Genomic DNA, 18,464 nt, shown 5'->3' with positions numbered 1-18,464 from the left:
ACCGTGTAAAATGAAATGAAGATTTTCTACCTGTTGACACCAAAAACAAATTTGTACACACAATTTAAACTGGCTTTGGATTTGCTTCATTTGTACATCTGGAGAAAAAAATGATTCGCATTTTCAGATATGGTCACCTGGAGAAAATGATCAAATGTTTTTTCAGCGAGTTTCCTCTTTCAATTTTCAGTGATTGGTGGTTTGGTACATAATGACAGTGATTCACCAACAGAGATGAGAGCACAAATAGACTTGACCGTGTAAAGCCCCTTCGTAAACATGATTTAAGTTCTCGAAACAATGTCCCTGGGTGTGGCTGTAAAAAGCAGAACCATTCGGAATCCAAGGCTCTGCTCACAATTTGAGCCTGGGAGTTCCTAAGTTTAGAGCTCCTACAAAAGCAGTTCGCTGGTTGCTCTGACTGAGTGCTGAGAGGAACTCGAACAGCCAAGATGCTCTGCCCGCGCGCCCTTTTCCTGCTTGTTCTGGTGGCTGCAGAAGGAAGTTGGGCTCTCACGGACAAAGAAAAGGACTCGATTATTCAGCAGCACAACACCTATCGCGCACGGGTGTCCCCCGCTGCCGCCGACATGCAAAAGATGGTAAGTGATGCATTCATCCATTGTTTATTCATACATGGTGTTTTCTGTGGCGCCAAGCACCTCACATGCACGGGCGCTTCTGGTCTTAGTGCTGTGAGTTAGTAGGGACATTTCAGTGTGTTCGTGTAATGTTGGCAGGTAGGACGACAACGGCTACGAATTCACTGATAGTGTTTCTCTGTAAAAAATGACCCTTTAGAATTCATGCGCGGTATACATATGTTACACATTTAACATAACTCAATTGAGTTTCTTTTTATATAATGCAAAATACAAATATTGGGCAGTAGTGTGACTCCTGTTAGGAGCTTCTCTTTTTTTAAATTTTCTATTACTTTACCAAAACGTTGCCTGCCAGGTAAGATGGCAGACCTAATAATTCGACACGCCAGAGCTAAGCTGGTAGTTAGCATGGCACAACCGTGAAAGAATGAAAAGGAAATGTGCAACATGCTCCTGACCCGAAACGGACTGAACCGTACTAGACAGCTCATCGTTCAGGTGGGGTACATGAGTGCAGTCAATGTGCCTCTTAATAGTTGTATCAAATGTGGCAAAAAAACACACGCTCCTCGAAACAATGTGGGGGCATATTATCAAGGATGGCGTTAAAATTATCGCCGGTTTAGCAGCAGAAAACTGCTATAGCGGCGATAATGGGCTTGATAATGTGCCCTTGAGAATTCCAATAGAAGCCCATGTTCTGGTGTGAACCTGGGCTCCTATTGGAATTCTCAAGGGCATATTATCAAGCGCATTATCACCGCTTTAGCTGCAGTTTTCTGCCGCTAATCCGGCGATAATTTTAACGCCATCCTTGATAATATGCCCCATGGGCAGCAGAGTGAAGAACCTGGGCATAGCCGCTGGTGGTGAAGGTGCCTGGTACTGATTTCTTTAGTTCTCCCAAGCTTTGTTTAAAACCATTGATCACGAAGTGCTTTCATAGGTCTGTGGTTGGGTGGTCGTGTTTTCTAACAAGTCAGGCAGTGCACCTCCTGCCATTCACGCCTCACTCATTAGGTATGGCTTGACAGCTCGGCTGCCAAACACCTCTTTTGATCAAAAGAAAATATAGCTTTGAGGAGTGCTACAGAGATCTTTCAGGAGTACTACAGAAAGCTTTCACGATTACTACAGAGAGCTTTGAGGAGGACTACAGAGAGCTTTCACGAGTACTACAGAGAGCTTTGAGGGGTACTACAGAGAGCTTTGAGGGGTACTACAGAGAGCTTTCACGAGTACTACAGAGAGCTTTCAGGAGGACTACAGAGAGCTTTCACGAGTACTACAGAGAGCTTTCACGAGTACTACAGAGAGCTTTGAGGAGGACTACAGAGAGCTTTGAGGAGTACTACAGAGAGCTTTCAGGAGGACTACAGAGAGCTTTCACGAGTACTACAGAGAGCTTTCACGAGTACTACAGAGAGCTTTCACGAGTACTACAGAGAGCTTTGAGGAGGACTACAGAGAGCTTTGAGGGGTACTACAGAGAGCTTTCAGGAGGACTACAGAGAGCTTTCACGAGTACTACAGAGAGCTTTCACGGGTACTACAGAGAGCTTTTAGGAGGACTACAGAGAGCTTTGAGGAGGACTACAGAGAGCTTTCACGAGTACTACAGAGAGCTTTCACGATTACTACAGAGAGCTTTGAGGAGGACTACAGAGAGCTTTCACGAGTACTACAGAGAGCTTTGAGGGGTACTACAGAGAGCTTTCACGAGTACTACAGAGAGCTTTCAGGAGGACTACAGAGAGCTTTGAGGAGGACTACAGAGAGCTTTCACGAGTACTACAGAGAGCTTTCACGAGTACTACAGAGAGCTTTGAGGAGGACTACAGAGAGCTTTGAGGGGTACTACAGAGAGCTTTCAGGAGGACTACAGAGAGCTTTCACGAGTACTACAGAGAGCTTTCACGAGTACTACAGAGAGCTTTCACGAGTACTACAGAGAGCTTTGAGGAGGACTACAGAGAGCTTTGAGGGGTACTACAGAGAGCTTTCAGGAGGACTACAGAGAGCTTTCACGAGTACTACAGAGAGCTTTCACGGGTACTACAGAGAGCTTTTAGGAGGACTACAGAGAGCTTTGAGGAGGACTACAGAGAGCTTTCACGAGTACTACAGAGAGCTTTCACGAGTACTACAGAGAGCTTTGAGGGGTAGTACAGAGAGCTTTCAGGAGGACTACTGAGAGCTTTCACGAGTACTACAGAGAGCTTTCACGAGTACTACAGAGAGCTTTCAGGAGGACTACAGAGAGCTTTGAGGAGTACTACAGAGTACTACAGAGCGCTGCCAGGAGTACTGCAGAGAGATTTGAGGAGTACTACAGAGTACTACAGAGAGCTTTCAGGAGGACTACGGAGAGCTTTGAGGAGTACTACAGAGTACTACAGAGCACTGCCAGGAGTACTACAGAGAGATTTGAGGAGTACTACAGAGTACTACAGAGAGCTTTCAGGAGGACTACAGAGATCTTTCAGGAGTACTACAGAGAGCTTTGAGGAGTACTACAGAGTACTACAGAGAGCTTTCAGGAGGACTACAGAGAGCTTTGAGGAGTACTACAGAGTACTACAGAGCGCTGCCAGGAGTACTACAGAGAGATTTGAGGAGTACTACAGAGTACTACAGAGAGCTTTCAGGAGGACTACAGAGATCTTTCAGGAGTACTACAGAGAGCTGCCAGGAGTACTACAGAGAGCTTTCACGAGTACTACAGAGAGCTTTGAGGAGGACTACAGAGAGATTTCAGGAGTACTACAGAGAGCTTTCAAGAGGACTACAGAGAGCTTTCACGAGTACTACAGAGAGCTTTCACGAGTACTACAGAGAGCTTTCAGGAGGACTACAGAGAGCTTTGAGGAGTACTACAGAGATCTTTGAAGAGGACTACAGAGAGCTTTCATGAGTATTACAGAGAGCTTTCACGAGTAATACAGAGAGCTTTCAGGAGTACTACAGAGAGCTTTCACGAGTACTACAGAGAGCTTTCAGGAGGACTACAGAGAGCTTTCAGGAGTACTACAGAGAGCTTTCAGGAGGACTACAGAGAGCTTTCAGGAGTACTACAGAGAGTGACTTTGGCCTTGCCCAGAAGTTGGTTACCCCAAGTTCAGATTCCGATTGGTCATAAGTTGTGTGCTTCCACTGAAAAAGAGAGCTTGTGTTGCAGGTCTTGCCTTTTGGCAAAGTGTGTGCTGAACACAGCAGGACAGAACTGGTTAAGGTAAGAAGCCATTGAGCAAGGCTATAGGACTGATCTGTTTATTAGGAAACTTAGGACAAAGGCAATACGCCTGACTGATTTATTGTGAAAAGCATAGGTAAAAAGCCAATTGGTCTTTAAGGGTGGATTGTCATTACATTGTGTTAAACCCTGGACACCGCTATTTTGTTACAAGGAAACACACAAATTACCATCATGGGCAAGGATTGTGGTGTTGATTACCTCAATGACAATCAAGAGGGGTACAAAATGTGCACTTTGAGAATCCTTGTTATGGTATGCAGTTTGAGGAAGGGTTGTATATTGTTTTGCCAACCGTAATCTTTTTACATATTTGCAACCTTATAGAAAGGGGATTTTGCTTGGCCCAAACGTTGATTCCCTTATGCACAGATTTTGATTGGGCAGAATTTGTGTGCTTTTGCTGAAAGAGCGTGCTTGTATTGCACTTTCACCTTGTAGGAAAGCTTACCATTAAAACAGCAGGGGTGGACTGGTTATTGTGACATGCCACTGAGCATGGCTACAGTCTTGATATGTTTAATATGATAAGTTGCGACAAAGACATTAGGCCTGGCTTATTTATTGTCAAAAAAACATATGTGGGTGCCCCAAGGCTTTTAAGCGTTGATTAGCATTACACTGGCATTAACACTTGTTACAATGAATCTTATAGATTACCATGGTAAGAGAGGGTTCAAGATTTGCACTATTCCTTGTTATGCCAAATTAGGAAGTGTTGTATATTGGTTTTCCAACTGTAATTTGGTTCATAGTTTTATGACTGTATACCAATAGTTGATTTGTGGAAAAGCCTATGCATTATACAGTTGGCCTGAGTTGGTTATGGTGACAAGCCGGTGATAAATGCTATACGCCTGATTGGTTTATTAGAAGTTACATCATAGCCTACAGGTCTAATATTTTTGTTATGAAAATTTACGACAAATGCAGTAGGCCTTATCTGTTGTGAAAGCAATATTTTAAAGCCAACAGGCCTTTAAGTTGGATTGTTAATGCACTGTGTTAAAGCCTGTAGACAAGTATTGTGTTATCAGGAGTCCCATAGAACGCTGTAATAGGCAAGGGTTTTGGTGTTGGTTTCCCCTTATGGTTTCCCTTTCTGAGAAAGCTTGCTGGTAGAAAATGTGCACTTTGATGGTCCTAGTGATGCCTCTTAAGAAGGGGAGAAGATTGTTTTGCCAACTGTAATTTTGCTTAAATATATTTTTCTGACTGTATGCCTGAGGGCTGCTTTGTGGAAAGCTTATAAAGATTTCATTAGTCTTTATTCGGTTATGTTGACAAGCCAATTATAATGTCTCTAGACCCAGCTGGTTCTTTGGCAAAATGAATGTCAGACGCCATAGGTATGATATGTTTGAATATGTTATGGAAGTTACGACAAAGGCAACGCCTGACCAATTTTTTGCGAAAAGCAGTCTATTAGCCCCATTAAGCCTTCTTAAGGGTGAATTGTAATTACAATGTCTTAAAGGATGTAGAATGATATTTTGTTAGATGGAATCCCACAGATTAGCGCAGTAGGCAGTGGTTTTGCTGTTAGTTACCCCATCTGACAAACACATAGAGTTGAAGATTTACAATGTGATAATCCTTCTTTGGCTCTGTTCGTAAAAGATGTTGATTGTTTTGACAGCTGTCATTTTGTATATATTTGTGATTTTAGGACTGTTCCTGAATGTTGCCAGCTTATGTGCAATACAGAGGGCCTCCGTTTGTGATGGCGACACACCAACATAAAAGAAATCTACATACATACATATAAATTCCTAGAGAGTCTTTGGGGGCACCCTTTTCTGTTCAAGCATCATTCTCATTCTGCTTCACCCCATGGCAGCATACTGCATGGGGTGAACAGTTAGCCTATTTTGCCATTAGCTCTATTGCACTGTGAGTAACAGTATTTTGCTTATCACGTGCACATCTATCTAAAAAAAACGAGTTTGCTTCTTTGTCCCGATCGGTGGCCAATCCTTCAGTTTTACATAGTTTACCTTCTTTATGTCCCCTTTCACTTCTTTAATTCCCCTTTATTTGCCCCCCCCCCCCCCTGCAGCTTTCCTGACAATCGTACTGGGCTACTCACTTAACCCTCATTTCATCTGGAGTTAGCTGTATCCTGTGTGGCTAATATTTCTAAACCTGATGGGCATCTCAGAATGGTATTGCCAGTAGTGAATAATTGTTTTACTATTCCAAGATGGCCACCAACTTTAGAAGGATTGTGTTTCTACCTTGGCTTCATACAGCAGTCATGCACTATACACATTAGCATTCGTAGATGTATACCCAGTGTGATGTTTGCTGAGCGGACACCATGTATTATGAATAGTGCATCATTGTTTTTACCGCTGCAAGATGGTCAACGCATTGCTTCGAAATGTGGTAGCTGCGTTGGAACTTTAAAACAATAATATACTTTGTACAATACCAATGCAAGATGGCTACCCACTACTATATTTCATTTTAATGTTGTATTGCAAATAAATTCTGCTACTTTTTTTGTACTTTTATTCTTATAATTTATTTTCCAAATGCCTACAGGAGTTTGTGTGTCAATTTTATTACGGATTGGTAAGTGGGTAAGTGCAAGAAGGAGTCAGTGAGTGGCTGGCATGATGTATGAGGGCAAGAATGAGTGCCAGTATTCATGCATGTTGATTTATTGATAGCCTACACATATGTGAATGAAGACACTTTAAGTTATAAGCTAGGCCTACTAACATTGCCAGTGGTTGTTTGTTCTACCATTTGTGTTCATTTTTGATTGCTATTTGACTAGTGGCACCAGGGACCCACGTTTATAAACACTTTTTTACCTTTTGCCTTTAGAACCACTAACACCCATGTTGGGTCTAAACTGAATGGTGGCGAATGGTAATGAAAAGCACGATTGTGCTGCGCTTATCTTCCCAAGACCCTATTTTGATGGATCTGACTTTTCTACAAAATGTTTAGTGAACGTGTGAGTAGTTGAGCGCAATATTGAGTCAATGGGTGGGTTGATGGATGGATGAATGAGAACGTGCATGGGTAGATGAATGGATGGGTACATTAGTGCCTGAATGAATTGGTGAGTGTGTGGTTTATGAATGAATAGGTGAGCGAATAAGTGATTGCGTATAAAAAAAGTACACATTGCTTTTCACCTCATTTAGGGCGGTCTAGAATTTGCATGCTCTCCTGCGCAGATGATTTGATTCATTTTTCTCGGACTCCAATTGGCTTGCAGAGATTGTTAAATTCCCCGGCGATGTATGAGAGCAACAAAAAAACTGTCAATGAGCATCTCCAGAACAAAAGTAACATCATTTGGAAGACGTAGTAATGATCACGCGAATGGGTTAACACTGGAAACAGTGCATGGATACAAGTTCTTAGCAGTCACCTTTGGCTCATCTAAACTGGGCACATCACCTTATAGCCTTCCAGTAGGAACCGCAAGTTGCATCAGCAGATTCACGTTTCAACAATCAGCACCGCGCGGGTTAAAGGTCCCCTTATTGATGGTCTTCTCGGCCAAGGCCATCTCGAGGCTGCTCTTTTGTCCCTCTCTGTATTCAGTAGAATTGAACGCGATGGGTTCTGCGAGCGTTTCCGCCTTCGCTAAAGGACACCTCAATGTAAGATTAGATTAGAATTGACAACTCTGCCAGTATCGATGCGCGCAGGAAAGGCAGCCATGTTATATTTGAATGGGCGACGCTGCAGCGCAGATGGGCCCTGGCAGCACTCGTTTGAAGATGAATCGAGCGCCCCTCAACAGGGGTAAAAAGATCTTAGAGGATTATGCGACACAGTACGACCTAGTGACAGTTTGGGGAGCAGTTAAGTCTTCAAAGCATGGTCTGAAGGTTTTAATCCATAGGAAACTGCTTCATTTAGCTCTATACTGATATTACACATTTTGGTAGACGGGAAACTGATGGAACATTAGAAGGTTTCTATAGTTTACTAGCTTCCCACGCTTGTCCGGCATCAGGCCTTCACCTCTTTATTCGTAGATCCGACACAACAATTCGTTTTCATCAGTTGGACCTTAAGGCGAGTATCCCTAGCGATAGAAGTCAATCCTGTCGATTATGAAATGAGTCCTTGTGTCACCTAATCTCTGTCTGTCGAAGCCTAGATTTTGTTAGAAGGATTATTCTGGTAGTGAGTTATTTAATGAATACATAGTAGGATCTTCTATAGATGTTTTGATTTGTGTCCAAGTGACCAATATAGCAAGAATCTATAGTGACTGGTCACATTAGTCTCAGAAGCCAACAAGACATTCAATCTACATGCAAAAGACGAGACATAAGGTTAGATTTTGTGCTGCCACTTGCTGCAGTAACTAACGTGCTCTTAGCTTCTGTTTGAAGGGCCTGTGCCAGATTGTTGGAAATCCATTTCTGTATTTCAATTTTATATTGTACCTTAGACTAGAATACAACATCATACAACTTGTCTGTTTTCAACACATTGTAGTTGAGTTGCATGCCTAAAAGTAATGCTAGATAAAACTGTAACCTGTAGCTGAATGAGTGAGTGATTCGATTCGAAAAACTTTATTCACTATGCATAAAACAACTTTATAAGTATACATACTTCAAAAGTAAAAGCAGATAACATCTGATGTGCAACATGGGTCCAAAATTGATCACATACATTAAAACCAAGTGCATTACATATAGAAGAATCAATTAAAACGGAGCAGATGGCACAAGGTCTGTGACATGGGGCAAAATGAATCATTTTTGAAACACATAAGATTTTATAAAAAAAGGCAAGACATGCTCTTACCCCGACACCGACCTGACCTCGTCACAGCGTACCCTGTGGCAGTTCATGTGCTCCACCCTGTCCTGAGCGTAATTCTGATAATACGATTGTTGACAGGGCCGAACCTTGGCTGACCCTGCGCCCTCTCCACAATGTCCGCAAGCGATGCTGAGCTTCTCCCTCAGCCAGAGACAGAGTCCAGAGCTCTGCGTGCCCTTTCAGAGCACTCCTTTCATCATAAGTAGTAGCATGAACTGAAGTCTGCAGTCTCTGCGCACACAGCCTAGAGCACCAGTGGCCCGTGTGTGGCTGGGGGATCACTTCCGGGGCAGCTGGCCGAAGCGGGGCCCATCAATAGCAGCAGGAGGGGGTAGTTTCAACAAGGACCGACAAGGCTCTTACGTGGGTACTAGGTTTGTTTTTAGGTCTCGCCTGACCCAGTGCATGCGAGACTTTTTGTGAGGGCTCAAAAAAGTGCTACCATGGCCAGCCTAGAGCTACAGTGCATGTGCGCAGGCACGCGCGCCGCGCTTGATCGCGATCACTTTCACGGCCGCACGGCCGCTTTGATGTTCTCCGTGAGCCAATGCTTGTTTTTTTCTGTTTATTACTTCTATGTAGCAATGGTGGCACCCGTGCTTTAGCTTAAACATCTTAGGCTAAAGTCGGGTGCTGAGATTGCTTCAAAAGTAAAGAAATAGACAATTCTTTACTTTTGAAGCAATCTCGGCACCCGACTTTAGCTTAAGATGTTTAAGCTAAAGCACGGGTGCCGCCATTACTACAGAGCAGTAATAAACAGAAACAAGCATTGGCATAGCCAATAGATCTCGCTTTTGGAACCGTATTTAGTTATGCAACTGTTGCATGGCTACACACTTATAAGGTCCCAAAGGCGAGACCTATTGGCTATGCCAATGCTTGTTTAACCAGTTACAGGATTCATGGGACAGTACTTCCTGTTTTTTTTTTTAACTGGAACTGTTCAAAATAGATAGCAATAGAGGGGCACAATAATAAGCCATGTACAGAAGAGTTTCACATTATTACAACATGCAAAGTTCCAAGAAGTGCCAATCATTGCACCAATTGAGCCCAGAGCCTTTCCCCAGTACGTATTAACTTGAGGGTACCCATGCTAGACGCAGGCAATCAGCCTCGTCAGTGCTGGCTTTCCCAAATTTGTGATCCTCCACTAACCCACATTGTGGCAGGCTTAGAGGCTGGTAGTTAGGTATTCCATCACAAATACAAGAAATATCCCGTCTTTTTTATTACAAGTGTCATAGGATATAATGCACTTGTAGAAAGGCAGACAGGATATCCCTCAAGCCTGTGACAGCGTGACCAGTCCGCCGAACTCGAAATCAGGCCCTTAATTTGGTGTTATAAATTCTACGGATATATTTTCTGTGAACTATGTTGTGTTTACTAATGGGAGATAGACCCCAGGTCTGTGAAGAACAAAATCTGCAGTCATGATTGGAGATCTGCTCCCAGCTCAGGGCACCATTTATCCTGTGAGGATGGTACCATAATCAGTGCTTCTCCGTGCATGGCATTAAATAGTAGAGGAACTATGCATCTTGCATTGGGGGAGGAGAACATTAACGTCAACATTTGAACTCTGGATTTTCTTGATGAAATGTAGTGAATTCACTTTTGTACGCCCGTCGCCGAACTTAGTCTATTGTGCAAACAAACATCTGAAGAAGTGTGATTGGGTTTCATCGTAATGCCTTAATGAGCTTCTAAGAAAATACTACCGAGGGTAGTTAAATCAAGGGAGCGAAGCTCTAAAACTTTTTTTCTCATGTTATAGTCAGGGTGATTAAGCAGAGGCTGTTTCAGGAAATACATATTATCCAGCTGGGCTGTAAGGCGAAGTCTGCGCCAAGCCTTAACAGTGCAAGCCACCATGTCTACAGTGAATGGTTTGGGTGATGGCAGATGCCTTAGCACGGAGATTGTGGGTGCACTTTGCCCCTTCCGATAGCCACAGGAGGCATAAGAGGTGGTGGGAGGTACCAGCAAGCGACAAAATGTACCTGAGCGATCAAGTAATATACTTCGAAATCTATGGCCATCACGCCTCCTTGGTCATTCCAGAGAGTTAGCTTTGTCCACCTTCTTCTAGGCTGCCTACTCGCCCACAGCAACTTTATCTTTAAGGATCTTCTAGTCCGGAAGAACTGTGGGGGGAACAATAGAGGGAACACGAAGGAACAAATACACCAATTGTGGGACAATAATCACCTTCATTAGGCTACATGGTCTGGCATTGACAACGGAAGTGTAATCCACCACTTTACCTGTTCCTACATTCGTGTTATACTGACATGTTCCCTGATAATAGTATGGGCATTAAGCCTGATTTAAATGCCTAGATACTTTGTTGAATCTCTATACCGCTACAATGGATAGTCTGCGGAACATTTAGGGGAACTGCTTGTGAGGGTAGATATTAGGGATTTGTTACAATTAGTGTAAGCCTGGATAGGACACTAAACCTAATAATGCCATAGACTGCTGCTGAGTTATTACTACTCGGTTCTTTGAAGAATAGCACAATATAACCTGCGCTTCTTCTATCGAATGGGGCTGCCTGAGCTCATGAGCAGGGAGTTTGATTGCTCAGTCAAAAAAGATGGGGTACAATGGACTTCACTGACTAGTGCAGCTGCTATAGATTTTGGTTCACTCGAGTGGGAGCACCTCTTCATTATATAGGGAATGATGTGCATTCTGAAATCCTTTCTGGATTGGATTAGGTACTTTAGACCTGTCCCAGGGCCTGGATTTGGGTAAATGGCTAGTGGTCCAACTCAATTGCAGTGATAACCACGGTTTCGAAATTCAGTGTACTCGTGTAGTTAACTACAAGGTAACTACTTTCCTTTTCTAGTGTAGCCATATGATCTGTAAGATATCCTATTTTGTTTAGGCATACAAACTCCACGGGTGAGAATTTTTAAAAACTCCAGAATGAACTGACCCTTTCCACTGACCTCCCACATTCTTCAATGTTCTGACTGAGATGCAGACTGATCACTATCTGCGATCTGGCGGAGTGTTTAGCGTTAAGCAGGCGCGCAACACCCATTGGACTCAAAGGGCTTCAGCCCCCCCCCCCCCCCCTACCCGTCGTGTGTGGCAACTGGCAGCCCGGGATGAGACCGCTTCCCGGGCAAACACACAGCCGCACCCGAGCACTTCACAGGTATTTAAAAGACCATTTGCGTGTTAATGAGGCCTTGCTGTTGTTTCACTCCTTCTGAGAACCCCTGCAGCTCCACTCTGCCTATTGCTTAAAGATTCGCCCCCCCCCCCCCAAATCAGCTCCACTCTGCCTATTGCTTAAAGATTCAGCCCCCCCCCGAAATCAGCTCCACTCTGCCTATTGCTTAGATTCAGCCCCCCCCCGAAATCAGCTCCACTCTGCCTATTGCTTAAAGATTCGCCCCCCCGAAATCAGCTCCACTCTGCCTATTGCTTAAAGATTCAGCCCCCCCCAAATCAGCTCCACTCTGCCTATTGCTTAGATTCAGCCCCCCCCCCCGAAATCAGCTCCACTCTGCCTATTGCTTAAAGATTCAGACCCCGCCGAAATTTTTTCTTAGCCCCCCCCCCCCCCCCCCCCCCCCCCCGAAATTTGGCTCTGGCTGCGCCTCTGGCGTCAAGAGTGAGTTTTTCATTTCTGGGCTCAGTTTTTGCCCCTGTTTCTGGTGAGACACTACAAGTAGGTGTAGTGCTATTGCCTGTCCTCTGGGCCCCGTCGAGGGGCCTGTTTACAGGTTGGTGAACGTTGTATTACGGCTACTTCGCAGAAAAAGTGAACTGAGATGATCAGATGAGCGCAATGAATAGCAGGCGATCATGGTCTCTGGCAAGCAAAGGAACCGTGTGTGGTGCTTCACTCATCAGTTGCAGCAGTTACCCTCATTGATGTAGATTTCAGGTGAACCTGTATGGGGCGGATAGCAGTATGAGACCTGGGGTAGTGCCTACAGACCCCCGACAGGAGTTTTGAATCCGCTTCGTGATTCGACAGAACTCCACACCTCATTAAGAACGAACTGACACGGCTAGGAAGCTGGGGCAGGGGCTCCAGGCCGATACATAACCTCTTGATCTTCCAACGAAGCCTGGTGAATTTTAACCAAACTGTGCCTGGCCACATCTACACAATGCTGAAATGACATGCAGGGGCACCTACGACCAATCCCAGGCAATCCATCTAACCAGCTGAATGCACAAACTCCTACGCACCTGCAGAGCAGGTAGGCCAGTCCAAACAGGACACGGTCCGGAGGATCTATGCATCTTCCCTTGCATTTGCAGGGCGGGGTAGAAGAAACCTCTCACGCACCTACTCTTCGATCTGCAGCCAGGAAAACATGGATCACCCATCCAGGCAGTGGCCCCATGCAATGCAAGTGTCAGCAGCGCTCGTTTGCTAGTCCCAGTACAAACAAAATGCCCAGGTCATCCTACTCTTAGGCAGCCTGTGTCTAATTGACTCTGAGATGTCTGCCCTGGGCCAGTACCGCCCGCACCGCACTGTGTGGCACAGCCATGCTGCAGGGCTTCAGCGGGGTCACATCTGTTTGACTCCAGGACACAGACTCAGGTGGCCACATATCCATGAGCAGATAATACGCCGCTGTCTGTACCAGCGCCTCCCGGATAGGCCCAGCGCATCCCTGACCGTTGGTGATTCCCCCATTAGCCAATCTCAGTCCCGGTTCTGGGATTTTTCATTTGGATGGGCCATGGATTTGTGTGGGTGGGCCAATGTGGTCTCAATTTTTGTCAATTCAATTGGTAGCCTAAAAACCCAAGATTTAAATAATATCTTCTTCCAAACATGCAAACGGTGCGTCTAGAGAGTTATTTGAGAGTAGGAGCTGATGCCTATACTCAATAGCCCAACTTTTATAATTTCCAGCAGGGTAGTCTTTAGCACCAGCACCAGGATTCCAAGCAGAATGTAATAATAGTTCAAGGTTAAGGAGGTCACTGTTACCACACCTAAGCCTTGACATTATGCACTACAAAGACTGGCACTGAACGCTTGATCCAGCTTGAGGTCCTGTTGGAACTTCGAGCCCATAATGAGCCGAGCTTTCATATACCTTCTGCCTGCCACCCTCAATCTACCCAGGATGTGGCCTTACTGCGAGAACTTCCAACTTTGGCACTGAACAAGCTTGGACCGAGTCTCAGCATTGGCTCAACATCCTGTGGTTCTGGGCAAATCGTCAATGCCTAAAAGAAATTAATGTAACCTTGTACAATGTAACTGGTGTTCATGTAAAGCGCTTCAATATCTCTAGGTCGAATTTCCACTATAGAAAAGCAGCAGAAAACTGCACATAGTAGTAAACACAAAACATTAACATAAAAAGGAGAGACAAATAGATAGCCATTTAGTGGCTGATTTGTACAAGGTGAAAAAATAAAAACTGGATAAAATGGAGCTTCCTCAATTAAATTGTGTGAGCTTGGGCAAATATTTTATTTCACCAAAACTCGTTTTTCTTCATATTTGTGCATGAAAGCACATTCCTATACGCGAATCTCAAAACTAACTATACAAAAACCTATTGTGTTTGATTTAATAGGCAACTGTTGCTCTGGGCCACATACAAGGTCCACATGCCAACTTTCTTGCCTCCCGGTTCACTAATGGCACCGTCACCAGTGTGATGACGGGCCAGGAATGACTGTAAGCTCATGTTTAAAACCATCACTTTTAATAAGTACTTCTCAGTGCAGCGCTATATTGTGAGATTAATGTAAAAGCTTCCAGGTGTTAAAGAAGTACAAATCTTTGCATTTTGAATAGACTATCATATTTGGCATGATGTTTGTGGTATGTTTCCCATTGAACATATTTGCCAAGCACTTTGCCAGGGCCGGCTTTGGTTCCCAGTCCGTCCCTGTCTCCTTGTCTCACTCAATGAAGGTGTTTGAGTTGAAAACTGTGGAGGCAATGGATGCTTAAGATCCTAGGTTAAGCCCGTGTTCGGAAACCTACAGTCTCATCAGAGGGTTAGTGCATTTGTTGGGCTGGCATAAGGTGTTGATAGGGAGGCAATGTAAGACGCAGACAAGACAGCCCCAAGACGCCTCCGGACATACGACATGCTTTTACAACATTTCAATCAAATCTAATACGTTTTAGCATGGCTACCATTACAAAGGCTCCAATGAAATTAATGCCCACTGCATATGATGTAGCAAGAGTGAAACTCAATATGTCAGCATGACTGCTGGGCTCCTCATCAAAACAACACAGCTGATGAGAACCAAAAGAAACCTACGTTTGATTTACATTCCTCAAAGCTCCTTTAGTGATTCTTACATTTGAAATTAATGTCGCCCAATACCGATCATGTCACTAACAATGTGATTACAGTGATTTTCACAAACATTGATTGTATTGTTATCCAGAGTCCCTTCTCTTTCAAAACTGTGTCTCTATCCTTGTTTTTTAGGTCTCGCCTGACCCAGCGCTTGCGCTGGTCTGGCCGAGACTTTAAGTGAGGGCTTCAAAAAATGCTACCGCCGGCTAGAGCTTGCAGTGCATGTGCACGGGCGCGCGCTTGAGCAGAGGCGCCATATGGCGTGATTACTGCTGCGCGCGCATCACTCGCGCACATGCACTGTAAGCTGTGGCCGGCGGTAGCATTTTGCCCCGCGATCACTTTCGCTTTGCGTGCTTGTTTGTGTTGTGGGACCTCTGGGAATCTTCATTATACTGCAGCGTTAGTAGCACTGTTCACATCACCTGACACTTGCACAAAAAATGTGCGGCCAGCCTTGTGTTTGCTTGGCTTTTCATATAAAATGTTCACAGATGAACTCTGACCACTGATCTGCGGTAGGGTAGCTGAATGCCATGCTCCACATACAACAGAGACACGAGTACACAAGAGTGCACATTTGTTACTTCCCATTGTATGCAATACAACGCTGCACTATTTGTCCACCACAACCGGGCTACTCACTCCATTTGCACAACAGGAGTGTATGTAAACATGTTCTGTTATGACAAGTTCGGTGAAAATGCACTATAGGCAGTAATTCATGGTTCGCAGGTTAACAGTTTAAAAAAAAAGCAGATAGAAGAATAGGTTCATCATGCCAAGGGGATACCTTTCCCAAACGTCTTTTAGAAGCACTGGAAACCAGCATTTATTTTACTCTGTACAGGAATAAAGAAGGTTAGGCGAACCTCCCACTTTTTAAGAACACTCAAACTAATTTTGGGAAAAATTATGTTTCTAAAACGTATCTTTGCATGGAAAGACCTTCCTCATTTCATGCAGGATTGGATGCGGACTTTAACTTGCTCAAAAACTCATTTGACACGCCGCTGTATCACAGCAATAGCGCTATGAAGTTACCAAAGCACTGTATAAAACACTCCATGAGCATGTTGAGGGGTCTGCAGCCTGTGTAAGATTCCTAGCACGCATCACAGTGTCTGGGGGTGCTTAACCCATAAACACGAGCCTGACAGCCACTGCTTTGGCTCTTTTCCAGCAAACCGTGGAAAATGTGTGGTTAGTTATGTGATTAATGCTCCTGACGGCAGAGGAGCTAAAGATGGATTAGAGACAGCCCAGCGAAGACCTGCCAAAAGGGCGCGGTGTCAGTCTGCGTCATAACTCTGAGGAAGAAAGATGTAAGGAATTAAATCTTCATATTCTAGAGGAAATGTGGTTTGGCATGATACTGACTCTCTGCTACTTGTGCCTTCTCTGTCACCATTTTTCTCTGCTCTATGCCGTCCTCCGGCTTGCCAATGTTACTTTCCCTCTGCTTCGTTACTGTCCGTTTTTACTCTCTCTTCGCAGTGTACTGTTCCTGTCCTCATTTACTGTTGCTCCCTTCATTCACTCTTTCCTATCTTCCTGACTCTTCCTTGTTACTCTTTTTTTGCTCAGTTACTCGCTCTCTCCCTCGCATTTACATTCTCTCACAATGTCACTCTCTCTTACTCCTCTCTTCCTCCTGGGTCATTCTTCCCCATCTCTCTCTCCCTCCCCATCACTCAAGCGCTTTCCCTTTACCTTATTTTTACTATCCCCGAGTTCTCTTGCACGAGATGGTGAAATTCCGAGCGCTGAACAGGTGAAATCAATGCTATCGAAGTTCACGTCTGGGCCCTAACTTTGGGCGTGGGCTGTTGGCCCAGCTACCCATTCACGCACTTTCTGCTTTGGCTGGGTGATAAACGTGGATTGTGGGTAGCCTGAAACAGAAACTTTCCCGACTTGTACCCGACTGACTCAAATGAGGCACATTTTGGCCACTATTTGTACTTCAAATGTGTGATTATACTATGGGCAGCACGCCTAGATGGAGTGAAGATATTCAGGCAGAGTAAATCTAATCACACATGCCACATCTACACAGAACTCTGCAATGGGCTCCTTTGTGGTGGGAGGGGAGGGTCATGAGCCGGAGTGGGGGTCCAGTGCCCTATTTTTATGTTCTCCGTTTGGTGATTACAAATAGAGAGAAGGGCACGCATTACACCCAGGGTTACTAGGCTTATAGATGAGGCAAACTATGGAAAAGTAGTCTGCCACCCGTCACAACTGAGGTTATCGAACAAGCATTGGCATAGCCAATAGGTCTCACCTTTGGAACCTTATAAGTGTTTAGCCATGCAACAGTTGATGTTGTTGCAGGAAGGATCTTGTGCTGCATAACTAAATACTTATAAGGCCCCAAAGGCGAGACCTATTGGCTATGCCAATGCTTGTTTTTCCTGTCTGCCGTTTGGCCGTGCTTCAAAGCTAGCTGTCTAAGTGTGATTACCACAATTACCACAATTATCACTAACATTGCATTGTGGGCGTGTTCCTAATGTATGCATAGATTGCTTTTTTCTTGTTTTAGCTCTGTGATTGCATTTAATTAATCTTAAAATTGTGTTCCACTTATTATTTAATTTATGTGACACAATTTAATGGATACTCCTAACTGCAGTTTCATCACCTTGTGAGTCTCCTGAGGTGTAAGAACAAATCTGGAAATTCTTTGCAAAAACTCCTGTGCACAGCCAGGTGGCACCATCGGCATCCACTGCCTCCAGACTCCAAGCCCTGTGACAAATGCTCCTTGATTCATCTGAAGGCATCACGAACACAAAATACTTGGGGGCATATTTACAACAGTTTATCGCCACAGGGATGTCACTTTTTATCACGTTCCTGTGGCGATAAACCCTTCGCCTTATTTACAGCACAGCTGTAAGCCACTTAATGTGGCTTAATGCAGCCTTGTGAATAAGGCCCCCTTTCACGCAGCACTTAGCGTGAAAGGGGCGAGCAATGGGTTTTGTGGGGGGCATTCCCTCACAACACTCATTGCTTTTCGACGCTGCCCCCTATTTACAAGGGTGGCGTAAATATGGGGCAGCGCCAAAATTAAGAACAAACAAAAATCTGATCTTAACATGGCAAAACGAGGAGAAATGATAAATTGTGTGCTGCACTGTCCAGCAAACATGGAAACTGCAAATCACCATGAATATATGTTTCTATGCAGGAAGGTATCCCTTCCTGCACATAAACAATCATTAAACAATGACGATTTGCAACTTCTAGTGTGGTGCACAATGCAGTACACATAGGAGTTACAAATCACTATTAGTGATTGTTTATGTTTGTTTTTTTCAGAATTTTATATAGAGTGAACTTGACACAAAGATATCTGGTATCTGAGCGCTTTACATGAGCACCTGATGCGTTACATAACGACACATTAATTTTTGTTAAGCACGGGCAGATTAAGTGAATTGCCCAGAATCACAGGAT

At 44.3% G+C, this 18,464-nt stretch overlaps 1 protein-coding gene across 1 annotated transcript in view; it reads left to right on the top strand.

Annotated features, from left to right (window-relative positions):
* The first annotated feature begins 339 nt into the window (after nt 1-339).
* LOC146810764 (uncharacterized) overlaps nt 340-18,464 on the top strand; it is a 144,533-nt gene continuing 126,408 nt past the window's right edge. The window contains exon 1 of the mRNA XM_085617797.1: nt 340-602. Coding sequence (XP_085473923.1) covers nt 453-602 — 150 coding nt within the window. The 5' untranslated portion in view covers nt 340-452. The remainder of the gene's footprint in view (nt 603-18,464) is intronic.

Source organism: Triturus cristatus, chromosome 7 (assembly GCF_964204655.1).
Source record: "Triturus cristatus chromosome 7, aTriCri1.1, whole genome shotgun sequence".
In the NCBI taxonomy this organism is placed as follows: domain Eukaryota; kingdom Metazoa; phylum Chordata; class Amphibia; order Caudata; family Salamandridae; genus Triturus; species Triturus cristatus.
Note: the sequence above shows the minus strand (reverse complement) of the source record. Positions and strands in the feature narration are given on the sequence as shown.